The sequence below is a fragment of the Bolinopsis microptera genome, chromosome 5 (genome assembly GCF_026151205.1).
Source record: "Bolinopsis microptera isolate Bmic1 chromosome 5, MBARI_Bmic_1.0, whole genome shotgun sequence".
NCBI lineage: Eukaryota > Metazoa > Ctenophora > Tentaculata > Lobata > Bolinopsidae > Bolinopsis > Bolinopsis microptera.
The window spans coordinates 4,634,415-4,651,928 of NC_087076.1; the positions used below are offsets into that span (position 1 = coordinate 4,634,415).

The following is a 17,514-nucleotide window of genomic DNA, read 5'->3' on the forward strand; positions in this document are numbered from 1 at the left end:
CGTCTATACATATATACATATATATATACATATATATCTTCACGACAATCTGTTGTAAAACAGGGGTTCGAGAAAACCCACTTCCCGATACTCCTGAAACATGAAATTTTTTTTACAGTCGATTTGGACAAGGTCTAGACGCCCTGCAAAGTTTCAGATCTCTAACTCAATTTTAACATGGTTTTTAAGGCACCTGAATATGGCGATTTTGGGTTCTTTACCTAATTTCGTATAACATGCTGGCGCGTATTTTGCGCAAATTTTCTTAAAATCTCCATATAACTATTTCTTATTCCTGTCATCTTTAACATTGAATTAGAATGTTTTGAACTTAAATGTACCTGCTGAACTACTTTCGATGAGTCTTAATGCCTGGAAAACAATAAAGGGGATATAATCGTATAGGGGGTAAATAGTGTTGTGAATATAAGGGCGACGGTAATGCTTGCCAGCATTGTGATATGTGAACGACCCCTAATTTCTCTAAAAAGGGCTCAAACTTCAATCGATGCATTTAAATTTTCGAACGCTCATTCCGAATCACCCCACATGACAAAATGTTAACCACCCCTGACGAAAAATTGTTTCGATCACGTGACATGACCGTTAAGGTTCTAAAAAGTCACACAGAAAGTGTTAGTAAGTAATGTACGTAAAGTCATAGTAGTTAGTAAAGTAAAGAACGTGATAAGAGTGTAGTGTATATTGATTAATAATATAATCATTATCCTACATTCAGAATAAAACGCCACTAAACACAGATTAAATTGTGCATGTGATTTGTGGTCGATTCGGTGCGGTGTTTACAGTTTACGTCAATTCATATTTTGTATATAAACTTCAACCTTAGGACGGACCCCGGACGGACGTGGTATTCTGTCGAATTTTGGTAAAGTACGATGTCCGGATTGATTTACCTCACGACTTAGCAATTTTTCATCCCCCTACTGATAAACGAAAAATACCCTCAATCTAATGGCAAATTAAAAATATAAATAAAATAAAACAGTCCGGCTCATAGTTTTAATTTTATAAATATTTTGGGCGATACTGAACTAAAAATCAAATACGGGTGTTTACCCTCTTATTTTGAAATTCTAGCCGGGTTCTGAGGCTTATTCAAATGTTTTGACAGATTCAAAAATTCAAAAAAGAATTTCTAACTTCGATCTCCCTTTCCCAAGATCGAATTAGATTAGCCCAAAAGGAAACACATTTTAAAAACACTACTAAAGAGCAAGATCACATCCAGTTCGGCAATTCTAAACTGCAAATGGAATATCCAGACTAATTGAATGTCATTTAAGACTGACTAATCAAGTCTAAAGCCTTCCTCATACTCTCTCTACAAGTCGTCATCGTCGTCATCGTCGGGAAGGGCCATGTTCGCCGCGTTATCCAAATCTTGTTCGTACTGTGAATGAAGTAATGAATAATTTAAGGTTTTTTCTTAGATTACCGCCACTTTATTTATAATCACCTAAGTATTAGCAACAAGTAATTCATTTTAGGACAAAGGATGGGTCCTTATTCAACAAACAATACAACAAGTCCGTATGGACTTGAGTGGGATCAAATAAATCAGTGCAGATCGCTTCAATCTTCGCGTTCGTAGAATTAAAATTAACAAATTAGGTGGACATCTGAAATACATACCTGAGCCATGAGATGAGGATCGACTTTGACCTCTGGGGGAGCCAGAGCGGGTGCTTCAACAAACTGTAATCCTGCCTCGCCCGTAATCTTTCGGGCTAACCAAAGGAATGGTTTCTCGAAATTGTAGTTAGATTTGGCACTGATGTCATAGTACTGAAATAGAATTACGTTATCTTGCAACTCATGCATTACTGGGGGGGGGGGGGGGGGGGGGGGGGTATGCAACGACCATTAATGACCATTAATGACAATGTCAGTTTTGTCAAAATTTCATCTACTGACATTAATGGTCATGTTTTTTCCGGCACTTCTTAGAGCGAAAAGGACGGACGCCTGCATCACTTAGACCCTACCTTAAGTTAACTAACTACAAGTATATGTTATTATTTTACATTTACAATTAGAGATTCGAAAGAGAAAACTTAGAATAGAATCTTCCGTGGTTAGGCAGACCTTCCAGAATATCACTTGAGTGGATTCTAGAGTGAGTTAGGGATTACATTTATTAAGTTCGAATGTAATGAAGAACAAATTTTGCGGCCACGGGATTTAAACCAGATAACAGTTGGTGACTTATAATAGTTATCAATAATAATAATTCAAAGGGCAATTTAGGAGTATCAGATCGTATCAATAGTAAAATAACAATCAATAATAAAATAATAATAACACGGGTATTAAAATTAAATACTTCGTTCCCGTTCTTATATCATATCAAGATTTATATTTTAGCCAAATCATTATGCTACTCGATTATATAGTAATTACACAGTAGATGAACTTATTCAACTTTAGCACTTCATGAAATACATCGTCATCAGTCTGAATCGGACAACAAAAAAGCTGATCTTTTCCTAGGATTAGATAGAACAATTCGTTTACAGTTCAATACTCTGCCTTTGGCAGTTTAAAGTTTTGACCCAAAATCGAGCACTGTCATCATGATAGGGACAAATTGATGCGGCAGGAATTCGTCTAGATCTGAAGTTGCCCTTTTTTGAAGCAGAGACACTCATTGATAAGATGGTACCGAGGCAACGAAGGGGACGTTTAGCATTTTTTGGAACAAAGGTAGCACTTAATGAGTCGCCCTTTCGAATTGTTCGACGTTGACAGGGCTTAGAAGAAGTTTTGCAGCCCGGTTGGTATGGCACAGAACCCTCGAAACAGCCGGTACCAAAAATTTCTATCTCCGACTTTTATTTCCAAATATCGTCTTACGATGACATAGAAGGTACTGTGAGGAGGTATTGAAAATCCAAATTATCAAAAGCAATCAACACAAATAAAGGAAATCAATACAATTCAAATCCACGCAAACTGCAAACAAGCATGTATACTAAGTCAACTGCAAACAAGCATTTATACTAAGTCAACTGTAAACAAGCATTTATACTAAGTCAACTGCAAACAAGCATTTATACCAAGTCAAATGCAAACAAGCAAACAGACAAGACAAGTTACCAACGTATAACAGAATGGTGCTTGGCACTCATTCCGAAACCGAGGTCCGAGCCTCTATTAGGCGAATATTAATTCGTTTTCTCAAACGAGACTCTGGCAATCGATGTAGGGGGCTGTGAGAAACTTCATAGAAGTGATACAAAGTGATCATAATTGTAAATTTCTTGGACATGTTGCTTCCAAGATAGTTCAGAATTTCAATTATTTAATGACCATTAATGACCATTAATGACAATGTCAGTTTTGACAAAATTCCATCTACTGACATTAATGGTCGTTGCATACCCCCCCCCCCCCCCCCCCCCCCCCCCCATTACTGGGCGGCGCTCAGCCTGTCCCCAGGTAACTCCTGCAACCTCAGGTTACAAAATTATATCTTATACTCGAGTAGGGTTTAGAGAACTAAACATTTAAGAGGTGAAGGAAATTAAAAGTATTTCTAGTATGATATTACGCAGCTAAACACCATACCTGAAGATTCTTCTTTCGGTGGAATGTAATCTGTTTAGCCTTCACTTTCCTGTCCTTGATATCGACTTTGTTTCCACAAAGGACAATGGGCACGTTCTCCAGTACTCTGACCAAGTCCCTGTGCCAACTAGGCACATTTTTGTACGTGACACGAGACGTGACATCGAAGAAGATGATAGCACACTGTCCTCCGATATAGTAACCGTCACGGAGACCTCCAAATTTTTCTTGGCCGGCTGTGTCCCACACGTTGAATCTGAAAAACACGACACATTCGTTCAATAAATAAGTCTCGTATTTACGTTATCTAAATTGATTTTGTGTATTGAAATTCGAAACCAATCAATCATTAGTCGCAAAATAAATTATTGTCTTATTCCCGAAAGTGATGTTTCATAACATTCGAGTGGAAAAGCATTATATAACAGTCAATTAACTGAATACTCAAATAAATGAGAACAGATGGTATTGGAAATTTCTAACGAATTGCAGACCTGATGGGCCCGAAGTTAGTATAGAACACCAGTGGATGTACTTCAACACCGAGGGTTGCTGAAAATATACGTGTTACAATATTACAGCCACACATACGGTCTATACATTTTATTACACTAAGTATTTCCCGCCTTTATTACATGAATGCGAGAGCGGCTAATAAAATGGCAATAAAGGTCAATGTTTGACCTCCGTATGTAATAATAATGGGCGTAGAGTAAACGTCGGAACAATTTCAAAACAGGGTTGTTTGACACGAAACTTTTATGAATTTGAGATACGGAGGATCCACTGGCTTGGAGTGGATTGAACCGGTCGTTCGCACGCACAAAGCGTATAGGATTAACATTTTTAGCGCGCGTCATCACGAATCGAGAGTGCCGAAAAAGGACCCAATTTTCGGGGGTAAAACGAAGCGCGCCACATTTTGGCGCGCTTTTGTACTGGAGTCAGAAGATCGTCACCTGCGAACTTCGACCCGATTTTAGAACGATGTACATTTTGTGTACTAAGTATTGCAAAATGTATCAAAACACAAACGTTAAAACTTTAACGTGGCTATGAAAACGGAAAATTTGTAAAAGCGCACTTTTTTCACGTTCTCAATTACAAGATCCCAACTGAATTTCAAAAAATGTATCCCATTAGCTATTTGCTATTCATAAGTGACCTCAGGAACACACCAAGGGAAATTTGTTATACATGGCTATGAAAAGTAGTGGCAGATCTTAAGTATACAGTTTTGGAAAAGCCAGTTTTTGAAATCATGATAAATTTCCTCCCCTTTTCAACTGAATCCATAATATATACACAAACTGAATTGAAATTGCTGGCATCTTCTGCTCTACTTCATTGCAACAGTACGATTTCAAGTAGAAACTGTTTAAACTGGCTTTTTATCACACTGAAAAGCCGTCTAACAGGTAATGTCAGTACTCAGCATACAGTGACAAGTGAATGGAAATATACAACTTACCAACGTATTTCTTCTCAAACTCTCCCGTTAAATGACGTTTGACAAATGTTGTCTTTCCAGTACCACCATCACCCACCAACACCAGCTGAAATTATTTTAATGGTCATTCTTTGACATTAGAAACTGCCTCAAGGTTTTATAATCCCTATTAAGTGCTTAATTAATTAGTCAAGTACACAATTCCCCGAATATTTTGAACGGTAGTTAATTGAACTGTTGATAACCTAAAGTTTAAACTGAGCTGTGGTTGTCATGGTGATGATGGCGACCTCCACAACTCAAAATCCACCATCAACATTTTCAACGTCAAGAAACTTCTTTAAAAAAACAATGATAGCCATTAGCCAGAATTTCGGATCAATCTGTACATACCTTGAATTGTGCGACGGGTTCTTGTTTGGTTTCCGACATGATCTCCCTTAAATATTTATATCATCAGACATATGAAACAATATTGACAAAAACCTGATTTACATTTCAGTAATTTAATAGTTGTATTCATTTTGGTGTCATCCAATTTTCTGAGTGAAATCAAAGATATTATGTCATTAAATGATGAGATATGTAGAAACAACACTTGCAACTTGTTTATTTGTTAACTTGAAAATGTCACGAATTGCTATATTACAAAATACTTTATTCAAATATGGTTAAAAATAAATACAGATTTAAATATTCTCAGTAAAGAGTCGACTCAAAATTAACAAAAAAGTGGTGTATTGAAGTTGCAAATAGTTTTAACCTCAAAATACCCATCTGCAATGCATGATATGAACACTATGCGGATTCTGAATAGTGTTCATATCATGCACTGCCTACAAATTTATTTTCCCGGAACATGGCTTAAATTAAAATCGTTACACATTATTTACATTTTTGAAAATTTCACATTAATGTAATAATAACTTGTATACAATTTCCTTTTTTCAATTTTCATTTTTTCTTTGTACTGTCAAATCTGTTGAGGGAGAGACTAAGCTGAATTGTCAAGTTTCAACTTTCAGAGATCACTTGCAAATTTGAAAATTAATAAGTTCTGATACTCTTTAAACCGAATATGTGTTCACTTGAGCATAAATAGACTTCTTGAAGTGGAATGTTATGTGTAAATAATTCATCTGTTTACAGGTATCTGTTGTTAATTGGGAGCTGCAGTTGGGCAGGAATTTTGATCAATATAAAATGATCATCCAAATCAGATCATGATAGGAGGCCATGAGGATTTGATCTTTTTAAATGCTTCAGACTTTCAATGTCCTTTGTCATGACAGTTACTCTTTTGGCATGAGATGCCAAGAGATTCAAATCTTCAAAGTAAATCGTCATGTAAATTTCACTAGCCTCATGGAGGCATATCAGGCATTCCTTTGTTACCCTGAAATCCCTGTTCCTGAATGCTGATCCACCATCTTCAACTATTCGCTGTAGTACAGTCCTGACAAATCTGGAAAAGGGAGCACGAGGAATGAGATGATGTACAGATTGTTGGTACTTCACTATTTCTCTGAAGACACGATCTTTCATCCTTTTTTTGGTGGTATTTTCAATAACGTTCTTACTTTTGCTTTTCTTTTCTTTTCCTCTGTCAGGTATTTTCTTCGTTCTTGCCATTTTCTTTCCTGAAGCAACACTAAGTTACCCTTCTATAAATGTACCCAATTTCATGAGACAATTCGATTTATAACTCTTTAAGTTGCATCGTAATGAGATAATATGGTCAAAAGATTATTGAAGAGGTACAATATAATAATCAAACTTATAAAAAACAATACAGCTGGACCAAATTTACTTTGGGGGAAATAAAATGGGAGGTTAATTTAGGTGTACACTGGAGGTAAATATAATGGTTTTCAATATTTGAATCCCAGCTATATCACATTGTTTACGAGGTACAGTGTCAGTTACCACCAAAGGTTACAGCTGACAATCACTTAAGCAAAGGTAAACACTTTCATGAGACAATTCGATTTATAAATCTTAAGTTGTATCGTAATGAGATAATATGGTCAAAACTCAAAAGATCATTGAAGAGGTACAATATAATAACGAAACTTATAAACAACAAGCAAAGGTAAACACTTGAATTAGCATCAACAAACAACATATTACCAAAAGAATAGTTCCTCAATAATTAGCTGCACCAAAAATTACTGCAGTATTACGACTGTCTCACCTCTTGTTCTTTTAAGGTGTAGAGTAAAACTGTGATATGTACAACTTGTCCTTAATTTATCGGAAGCAATCTCTTGGCTTGGCCCTTCGGATGGAACTAAAGTATCTGTCTGATCATTATAAAAATAGCAGTTCTGTTAACAACTTACACAATTAACTTCTACTGTATGGGTTAATTGAGTGCACATTTTTGCTTGATATCTCAACTTGGCGGCCTTGACTCACTAGAGGTTAGAGCTTCCGCTCAAATTGAAAACGAATAAGTTCTGATACTCTTTAAACCGAATATGTGTTCACTTGAGCATAAATAGACTTCTTGAAGTGGAATGTGTAAATAATTCATCTGTTTACAGGTATCTGTTGTTAATTGGGAGCTGGGCAGGAATTTTGATCAATATAAAATGATCATCGAAATCAGATCATGATAGGAGGCCATGAGGATTTGATCTTTTTAAATTCTTCAGAATTTCAATGTCCTTTGTCATGATAGTCACTCTTTTGGCATGTTGTGCTAAGAGATTCAAATCTTCAAAGTAAACCGTCATGTAAATTTCACTAGCCTCATGGAGGCATATCAGGCATTCCTTTGTTACCCTGAAATCCCTGTTCTTGAATGCTGATCCACCATCTTCAACTATTCGCTGGAGGACAGTCCTGACAAGTCTAGAAAATGGAGCACGAGGAATGAGATGATCTACAGATTTTTGGTACTTCACTATTTCTCTGAAGACACGATCTTTTATCCTTTTTTTGGTGGTATTTTCAATAACGTTCTTACTTTTGCTTTTCTTTTCTTTTCCTCTGTCAGGTATTTTCTTCGTTCTTGCCATTTTCTTTCCTGAAGCAACACTAAGTTAACCTTCTAGAAATTTACACAATTTCATGAGACAATTCGATTTATAACTCTTTAAGTTGTATCGTAATGAGACAATATGGTCAAAAGATTATTGAAGAGGTACAATGTAATAATGAAACTTATAACTTTATAAACAACAATACAGCTGGACCAAATTTAATTTGGGGAAATAGAATGGGAGGTAACTTTAGGTGTACACAGCTACAGGAGGTAAATATGGTTTTAAATTTAGGAATCCCAGCTATGTCACATTGTTTACGAGTTGCAGTGACAGTTACCACCAAAGGTTACAGCTGACAATCACTTAAGCAAAAGTAGACACTTGAATTAGCAGCAACAAACAACATATTGCCAAACGAATAGTTCCTCAATAATTAGCTGCACCAAAAATTACTGCAGTATTACGACTGTCTCACCTCTTGTTCTTTTAAGGTGTAGAGTAAAACTGTGATATGTACAACTTGTCCTTAATTTATCGGAAGCAATCTCTTGGCTTGGCCCTTCGGATGGAACTTAAGTATCTATGTGATCATTCTAAAAATAGCAGTTGTTATTAACAACTTACATAGATCTGTTCAATAAACTAATAAATTTTAACCATTAATTTAAGGATTTCGTTTATTTTTTGGTAGCAACGAACAAATTTCACAATAATACACGCCCTGTGCTCAGCTAAAATATCATAGGAATCTATGCTATAATTAGTCATAATTGAATGATTTTTTAAGTACTCCTCTCGATTGAGTATGTGTAACTGACAATTTGAATACGCATCAAATCATGTCTAAAAATACAGGGTGGGCCAAAAGTCAGTACCCATACGTTGGGTCTTATACCTCCGCTGTGTTTTACATTTGGGAGTTGTTGCTTTGCAGATGGCATACTGTACCTACCTGTTCGAGGATTTCGTCGCCAAAATTTGAAAATTCGAATATTTTAAACCACGCCCATTCAATATTGAAACACCTATATTGTTCTCTCTGAACATGCTGGATGCTAATTTTTTTAGAGACAGTAGATTATTAAATGTTGCATCTGATTTGAAAAAATTATGTGAAACGGATTTGAAATGACGAAGTTATCAAGCATTTTGTTTATCTCGTTAACAAAATTGACTGGGTGATTATGTGACACCATGACACGACACCTTAATTGGGCAGCCTCAGCGATTCCCATAATGTTTAACGGGGCGGTTAACGGGGTCACCTCATCACGTGATTAGGTAAGCCAATCACCTGATCACATGTAATGAATAAACTCGTTATGCTTCGTATCTCGGTCATCTGAGAAGCTACAACTCTAAATTTTTCAGGTCAAACGTAATTCGAATGGCCTAACACAACTCAATAAAAGTTGGCTCGATCCGACTGTCCAAACTATCAAATAAATGGGAAATGAACCTTAATTTTTTTAATGAACACGAATATTTTTCGATTTGACAAATTCCTTGAACCAGTGGTGGTAGTAAGTCATACCAGAAAGAATTATTTCAATTGGGCACTCAGTGACTGAGCTATTAAGGCCAACATATGGGTACTGACTTTTGGCCCACCCTGTAGTATTATGTAATCGATCTCCTTGTGGAATCTCGAGTTGGGAGTTTCTTGACAGTGTCTGCCTACGCTACAGATGGTGGATACCAAACACTCCCATCGCCTGCGGGTATGGGAAAACAAGTGATCTTGACCACCTTCTCATCTGTTAGCTAGGGGGCTACTGACCCCCAGTCGGCTGACATCTTGGGTTGTACTGGATGTAACAAGTTTATTATCGGATGTCTACTTATATTTATTATGATATCATTATTCATTGTAATGGCAATAAAATTTAGTAAGTAAGTAAGTAAGTAAAGATTATGACATTACATCATCACAAGTGTCTAAAAAAATATCATTGCACTAAATAGAAAAATAATTCAAATAGATATATTCTTCCATCAACATTAATAATTTATTAAATTCAATTTTATTAATTAATAAAATCTAATGCATTATATATAAATAATTAATTAAAACTTCCCAGTGGAATAAAGATTTATAAAACTTTTCTTTGCCACAAAAGGATGAAACCAAAGATATTCATTATGTGTCTCCTTATTGCTTAAATAACTGTGTCCTTCAATTTTCCCTAAAACTTCGTTCGAAACATTCCAAAAATAAAAATCATTTACACTGTTTTTAGAAATCATTTCTTTCTTAAATCCTTCCAACCTAACTTTAAAGCTTAAAACTGTTAAGCAGTTCTTGACATCTGAAGGGAGTTTGTTCCAGTAAGGAATGACTCGCTCCGGAAGAAAAGAAGACTGAAGATTCTTAACTTTAGTTACACTCTTACTACACCTATTGGTTGAAACTAGATTAAGACCAGATCTGCTCATTCTGAACAAACCCGATCCATATTCAGTCAAACCACTAGTTACTTTAAAAGCTTCAATAAGGTCCCCACGTATTCGCCGCTCTGCCAGCGTTGTCAAATTGAGGATATCCAGTCTACGGCTGTATGGAAATTTTGTTTTACTTAAAATTTTGTTTTACTTAGTCCCCATGACCCACAACATCAGAGACACAATGGCGAATCTCCTGAGTGAGGTATGTCATGATGTGAAAGTTGAACTCCAGCTACAGAAGGTAAATGAGGGTGACTTTCTCAACCCTAAGACTATAACATGGTCACATTGTGACCAAGCTCAGCTTGATGTATCTGCTAGAGTAAAACAAATTTTAGTAAAACAAATTTTATTTTATACCCACAATCAATTCATATTTAGTTCAAATATTTAAAGTCAAAATAACCATTTCACATAAGTGGTTATATTATAATAAAATAATTTGTGATAAATTAATAAATTAATTTACACTCAAAAATGAACAAAATATACACAATTTTTACCTAGTGCAACACTGGTTCAGCGCGCGGCTGATCGAAAAAGTTTGATTTGATTTACTAACTACAGTGTACAGCGTACATGAAAAAATTACTTACTGAATCTTTTAATACTAGACACATTTTAATTCAGATGTTGTTCAATGAGTTAGCCACAAAAATGTTCAAATTATGTAGGAGGGTAAAGGACACAATTGCTAGTAGTGCTTCTTTGTGCCCGTTGACTACAATGAACATTTTGCGGAGTTTCTCCAGACGGCTTTTATCGGAGTGCGTGTTATTTACTTGGTTATGCACAAGCCAGGCCAACATTTTGTTTTTGTGTCAGCCGTGCTACCAGGTTGCAGAGTATTATAAACACTAAACAATTATACATTATACAAATTTGCTAATACAATATCATGCAGAGTCCGATCTAGCTGCAAACGTCAGACACCACAGTTCAGCCGCCAAGTACCGTTTAAGTGAACACCGAAACACGAGGTTTGGGTGTCATTTTGTAAATCATTTTATGGATGGATAATTCAGTAATTGTTGAAGAAAATTACAGTCACTGCCACCTATAGCGTTATGTCATGGGTCTGATTAACGGCCAAGAATAAACGTACGTGCGCGCTTAAGAAACCCGCGCAAATGTTGAGGTAGGGAGTAGCTGCGGCGCGCTTTTAACATATATTACGTATAGCGCCGTACGGAAACGGCAATATTTAAGTAATTAAGTATTTGTTTACATAAATTCCACGTTTTTATCAATAATCTAGCATGGTCCAAAACTGTTAAAGTTGTCATTATGCCACTCATTATCGAACCTGCTTTGGGTATCTAGAAGAGATCGGTTTAGCCTTGATTTGATTGAGTTACAGGATGTGTTCACAAGAGTATGGAGTCCATTTGATAAGAACTTTCTTGACATAAGGGTTCCACACCCAAATTGCTTAAATCAAACAGCATAAAAACTCTTCAAGACATATATGAAGAGAACGAGGAGAAGAAGGATGGCTACTTGGAGAGAGTGTTGAATGTGGAGAAGGCCACCTTCACCCCGACTGTATTTCTCACATCTGGAGGCATGTCCAAATCCAAAGATTAGCGGACCTGTGAGCCATGAAAAGAAAAGAGATATTGCAACGTGGTAAGGCAAGTGAGGACAAGAATAAGATTCGCAATGTAAAGAACAAGGCTCATTGCTCTACTTCTATATCTAGCCTCTATGAGGCTACAGATCTAGAGGCAAGAAAATGGACAAAAAATATGAGAACCCTCTTATCAAAAGACTCTTACAACCTCATCCCTACCCCATGATGTCTACTATGAGTCATCGCGAGATACCAGTTTTAGACGACACTACTGATTATAGCACATGGAAAAAGAAAGCAGCAACAAAGAAACAACAAGCTAGTAACCTGATTATTAACGAAAGGAAAGACTGGGATGTGGAAAAACAAGTGACCACCTCTTTACATGTTAGCTAGGGGGCTACGTTGTGATAACCCACAATAACATCATTGACACAATGGCTTATCGTTTGAATTTTCCCATCGTTTGAATTTTCTCAGTTTTCTTCCAGTGCACAATGGTTCATCTCCTGCGAGAGGTATGTTATGATATGAAATTTGAACCTCAGCTACAGAAGGTAGACAAAGGTAACCTTGATATGACATTCCTTCAAATGAGGATTTCATATCCTAATTGCTGATCAAGCAATACGAAGACTCTCCAAGAATTCTACGAAGAGAACGAGAACAATGATAAATACGTGGAGAGTTTTGAAAGTGGAGGGCTACCTTCACCCTGGCTGTATTTCTCACATTCACAATAGGTTAGTCAACAGATAGAGTACCTCATAGAAAGAAGAATGATCGACGTAGGAATACATAAAAGCGACTTAATAATACATGTAAGGCATACGAGGAAGAGAATACATCACATCACACCCAGAACTGGCACAGGTACAATTGTAATATCTTACAAAGACAGCATGCTAAATTATTTCGCAAAACTTGTTTATCTTGACACTTGACAATATTTTAAGTTTACCGTTTTATATAGGCGCGGCGCGCGCTTATAGCTAAGTATAAATTTTGTTTTAATAAAAATATTGTTTTGCTAAAAAAGATTCGCAAGGTTTGGAACGACTTTTATTGCCCTACGTGGTTATATAGGCAAGAAGATAACAAAAAAGTGCAAAACCCCTTGGTTTATTGTAGTTGTTTTTAACTTCATCCCTGAACTAAACGTGTTTTGAAAATTAATTTTAAATTGTGTAAATATTTGATTGATTCACGATACGATGTCAATTCTTTGCATTTTAGTAGAGGCTCTTACGGGCAAAAAGGCGTGTTTTCTGCTACGAGTTTAGAGACCTAACCGCTAATTGGACACAATTTAATAGTATGATGTCTAAGGATCGATAACATGTTAAGAAATATAGATTTGGCCTTATTAGTCACGTGCTATACCAATGCGCGTTTTAAACTTTGACAGTCTATTACTCTAAGGCAAATAAAGAAATCATATTCATATGTTGTCAGCAATAAGATCACATCATTTTCTATTTGGTGTGAAAATATGAGCTAGAACAGACATAATCTCGCTGAGTTATAGCTGTTTGAAATTTATGATGAACGCGCGGGTGCCAATTGATAACAACTAAATGCTTTTGCGCGTAGTGCGCGTCGAAAATTTGGCAAAAACGCTTGCGGAGTGACAATATTCAAACTTCGATTAAGTATATGAAGTGGGTACTTCTCAGAAAGGAAAAATTTAGGCAAACACGATGTGACTATTTTTGAGTTGATTTAATACAACTGCAAAAAATTATTCAAACTTCAAGCAAAAAAGTCAAAATTTTTAACACTTTTTTGGATTTTTACCTCAAAAAAAATAGAGGGATTTGTTTTATTTTTATACCATCTTGTGTGGACTGTGGCTGTCTTTTAGCTATCTCCATGCAAGTTTTGACGACATGCCAACAAAATTAACTTGCTCTAAATATCAAAAAACATGGTTTTTTGGCCTATTTTTGGCCCAAAAATCGGTTTTTTGCGATTTTAACCAAGAAAAATCAGTCCAATCATCTTGAAACTACTTTTAATCGATTCTACGGTCAAAAATACGTCTAGTAAGGTGTATCTGGGGTCCCTAGCGTATCAAGCAGACAATGCCCGTAAGAGCCTCTACTATTTTGCCGATTTTCATGTGTGATGTGTGATGTGGTTGCAAGAAAAATTATAGTAGCAATGAGCATGTATGATGTAATGAAACATTAATTTCATTATTTGTGTATTGAACTGTATTGATCTATCGAATAACCTTTTATTATTTCCAACTGACGGGTTCAAAGTTTACTGATTTTACACTTACACAGTTTTGGAGGGCTTCGACGCGCCGCGCGTTCACCTAACCATGTGCTTTCGCGCCACTCGTAAAATATCTGTTCCATATATTGGACAGTCGACGAGTCCAACTCAGCGCGCGTCCTGGTAGGTTGTAAACCTACAAAGTGTTCATGTTTACTGTGTACATGTAAGCGTGTTTTAAGTGTGAAGCAAAATAGTGGGAATAGCATTGACCAAATACAAATGATGAATTAGGAGTGAGAAACGTGGGTGGCAAATATGGTTAGTTTGTGGATCATGTGGAGCTGAGTAGTGTGCTCGGTAAAGTATTGTTATAGCAAAAGTGTGCTAGTGTGAATGGTGTTCACATAGCCATGTGTCTACGCGTACTGCGTGACGCGCTTGTTTCTTTTGCCGCCTACGGCGGTCGCGCGCTACTGCAAGCGAGAGGGCTCTGGTTAGAGCAATGAATGGTGGCCCCTGCCCCTGTTATGTACAGGAAAAGTATACAAACCTATTTGATACTTGTTACGTATCACAAATATCGCGAAAAGTGGCATGCAACGTATGTCAAAAACCTATAAATAAATATCGCTACATGTCGACGATTTTGTAATTTTATTAGTTCCAGAAACAACTATAAAATCAATTTCGAAAGAAATTTTATGAAGACCCCCGGCCTCCTTGAAGGCATTATACAGGAGGGGCAAAACTACTGGTTTGAGGATTCTGTAGTAAAAATTAAATATTCGGATATTTAAGACCACTCCCAATTTATATTATTATATTATTATATATATATTGGAGTCTTCATGAGCTCAGTAATGTCAGCCCATGTATTCTTTACTCATACTTCTACTACAATCTTATACTTGAGTACATTTTTATACTTGAGTACAAGTCAATTTGACTTTTGGGAAAAAAAACTTAATGAAATCGGGCCACTGTTTGGCTATTATCCCAAGCCAGCCAAAACATGGCTCATTGTTAAACCACATTGTAAAGAAAAAGCAGAAAAAATGTTTCCAGATTTACAAATATCAGAGGTTGGACACAGATATCTTGGATCATTCATTGGAACTGAGGAGGGGACAAAAACGTTTTTAGATAGTAAAGTTGATGAATGGATTAACGATATCGAAGATCTGGCAGATATTGCCAAGAGGGAACCTCAGGCAGCTTATTCTGCGTTCAACTATGGGCTATCTAAAAGATGGAATTATGTATGTCGAACAACACCTGGTATCAGTCAACACCTCAGGAGACTAGAATACAAAATTCAAGAATCCTTTATACCAGCAATATTGGACAGGTCGTTTGGAACCGACCAAACCAGTAGAAAACTCTTTGCATTACCAGTCAAAGAAGGGGGTCTTGGTATATACGATCTGAGTTTGATGTCTGACCTAGAGTACGAGTATTCCTGCAAAGTAACATTAGATCTTACAGAAGCAATATACAACCAGCAACAAGATTTTTTTGATGATCAGGAAAAACTAGTAGAGATCAAGACTGAAATCCGAAAATCAAGGGAAGAGTTTTTCAAGGAGAGAAAAGAAGAGGTTACAAATGACCTGAATGAAGCCCAAAAATTGCAATGAGATCTTACATCAGAGAAAGGGGCAAGTTCCTGGCTTTCGTCACTCCCGCTCAAATCATTCGGATATTGTCTCAACAAGCAAGAATTCAATGATGCCCTAGCCCTAAGGTACAACTTTTGGATAAAAGATGCTGCAAGAAAATGTGTATGTGGAAGTGACAACTCAATAAACCACTAATTAATATGCAAAAGGGGTGGATATGTATCTCTTCGCCACAACTCATTGAGGGATGTGATAGCAGAGCTATTAGAAACTGCTGGCTGTAAAGATGTTACCACTGAACCTCTCCTCATTCCTGTCAACGGGAGAGAACTTTCTGCAGGGGCCAACAAAGCAGATGGAGCTAGATTAGATGTTAGTGCTAGGAGTGTATGGAACCCATTGGAAGGGGCATTTTTAGATGTAAGAGTATTTCATGCTCAAGCTCCTTCCAATAAGGCTCTTGGATCTCCAACCACTATGTACAATAGCCACGAGAGACAGAAAAAGAATTTATACAATAAAAGGATTGTAGAAGTGGAACATGGGACGTTTACACCGATAGTCCTATCAACCACTGGGGGTATGGGAAGGGAAGCTAATAAGTTCTTCAAGAAATTAGCGGATAAACTTTCTAGGAAATCAGGCCAACGATATAGTGAGGCAATGACATTTATTAGGAAGAGAGTAAGAGTTGACCTTTTGAGAACAACAGTCATAGCTCTTAGAGGAGAGAGAGGGTTAAAAAGTAGTAGTGCAGTAAAAATAGCAGAATTAGATATAAATTTGGAGCCAGTTCTTTAAACTGGCTTACTTATACTACTTAAAGGGTGTTTATTTAGTTTTCTATTGAATTTATATTGAATTTCTATGTAGGGTAATTGTTATATTATGCGTATATTGTTTGAATAATCTTACTTCTTATTATAACTTTTGGGACATATAATTTTACTAAGGATCACGTTTCGGTTCTAAATTATTTTAAGATTGTTGACATTTGTAAGATTGACATGTTTGATAATAATAATCTACTACAATCATATTATTCAGACTAATTTCGTGTCATCCAACCCACCATTATATAAGTACCCAGGTTAGAATTATAAAGTAAAGTTAAGTAAAGTAAAATTTATGACATCACTTCATCACACATGTCTACAGTAAAACAAAGTATTTAGTAAAACAAAGTATTTTATTTATTAGCAGTGCAATCAATTCATATGATATAATTATAAGAATATAATAGTATGTCACACCTATTTAACTGTTACGTTCGAGTAGTCGTGCCATGGCTAAATTTAACTAGGACCAGTGGTGTCGATTAACATTTTAAAAGGTGATTCTAAGTGACACAAATGGAAAATTTTAAGAAAAGACGGATCAAAACACAGATCCAAGGACAAGGAGACCCCACTGCAGGACCATACATGCTATTGGCTTGTGCATGGCCCAAAAGGTTCCAGTTGTCCAGGAAACTGTACGTAGCTGGTCAACTAGTTTTGAATTCAGACTAGGCTTGATGAGTTCTGGGGTTTCTAGAGTAAGATTTGATGGTGCCAGGTTTGTTCAGGCGGACATGGAAATTATGCGAGGAATATATAGGTATATAAAAATCATATCAAT

At 36.4% G+C, this 17,514-nt stretch overlaps 2 protein-coding genes and 1 long non-coding RNA gene across 3 annotated transcripts in view; 1 reads left to right on the plus strand and 2 right to left on the minus strand.

The window, feature by feature from the left end:
* Window positions 1-971: 971 nt before the first annotated feature.
* Window positions 972-5,490, minus strand: LOC134815295 (GTP-binding nuclear protein Ran-like). Its single transcript, XM_063823809.1, has 6 exons — window positions 5,435-5,490; window positions 5,063-5,147; window positions 4,086-4,143; window positions 3,592-3,847; window positions 1,657-1,809; window positions 972-1,414 (listed from the first exon to the last, which is right to left on the minus strand). Exons 1-6 carry the CDS (start codon window positions 5,471-5,473, stop codon window positions 1,346-1,348), a joined length of 660 nt encoding a protein of 219 aa, XP_063679879.1. The 5' UTR covers window positions 5,474-5,490; the 3' UTR covers window positions 972-1,345.
* A 164-nt stretch (window positions 5,491-5,654) lies between these two features.
* On the minus strand, window positions 5,655-8,620 carry LOC134815704 (uncharacterized). The gene is made up of 3 exons (XR_010160276.1): window positions 8,507-8,620; window positions 7,236-8,072; window positions 5,655-6,681 (listed from the first exon to the last, which is right to left on the minus strand). It is a non-coding gene; the product is annotated as an uncharacterized LOC134815704 (long non-coding RNA).
* Window positions 8,621-10,911: 2,291 nt separating this feature from the next.
* Window positions 10,912-17,514, plus strand: part of LOC134815750 (four and a half LIM domains protein 5-like) — a 40,168-nt gene continuing 33,565 nt past the window's right edge. Inside the window, exon 1 of the mRNA XM_063824327.1 lies at window positions 10,912-10,921. The gene's annotated coding sequence lies outside the window, so the exon portion shown is untranslated. The remainder of the gene's footprint in view (window positions 10,922-17,514) is intronic.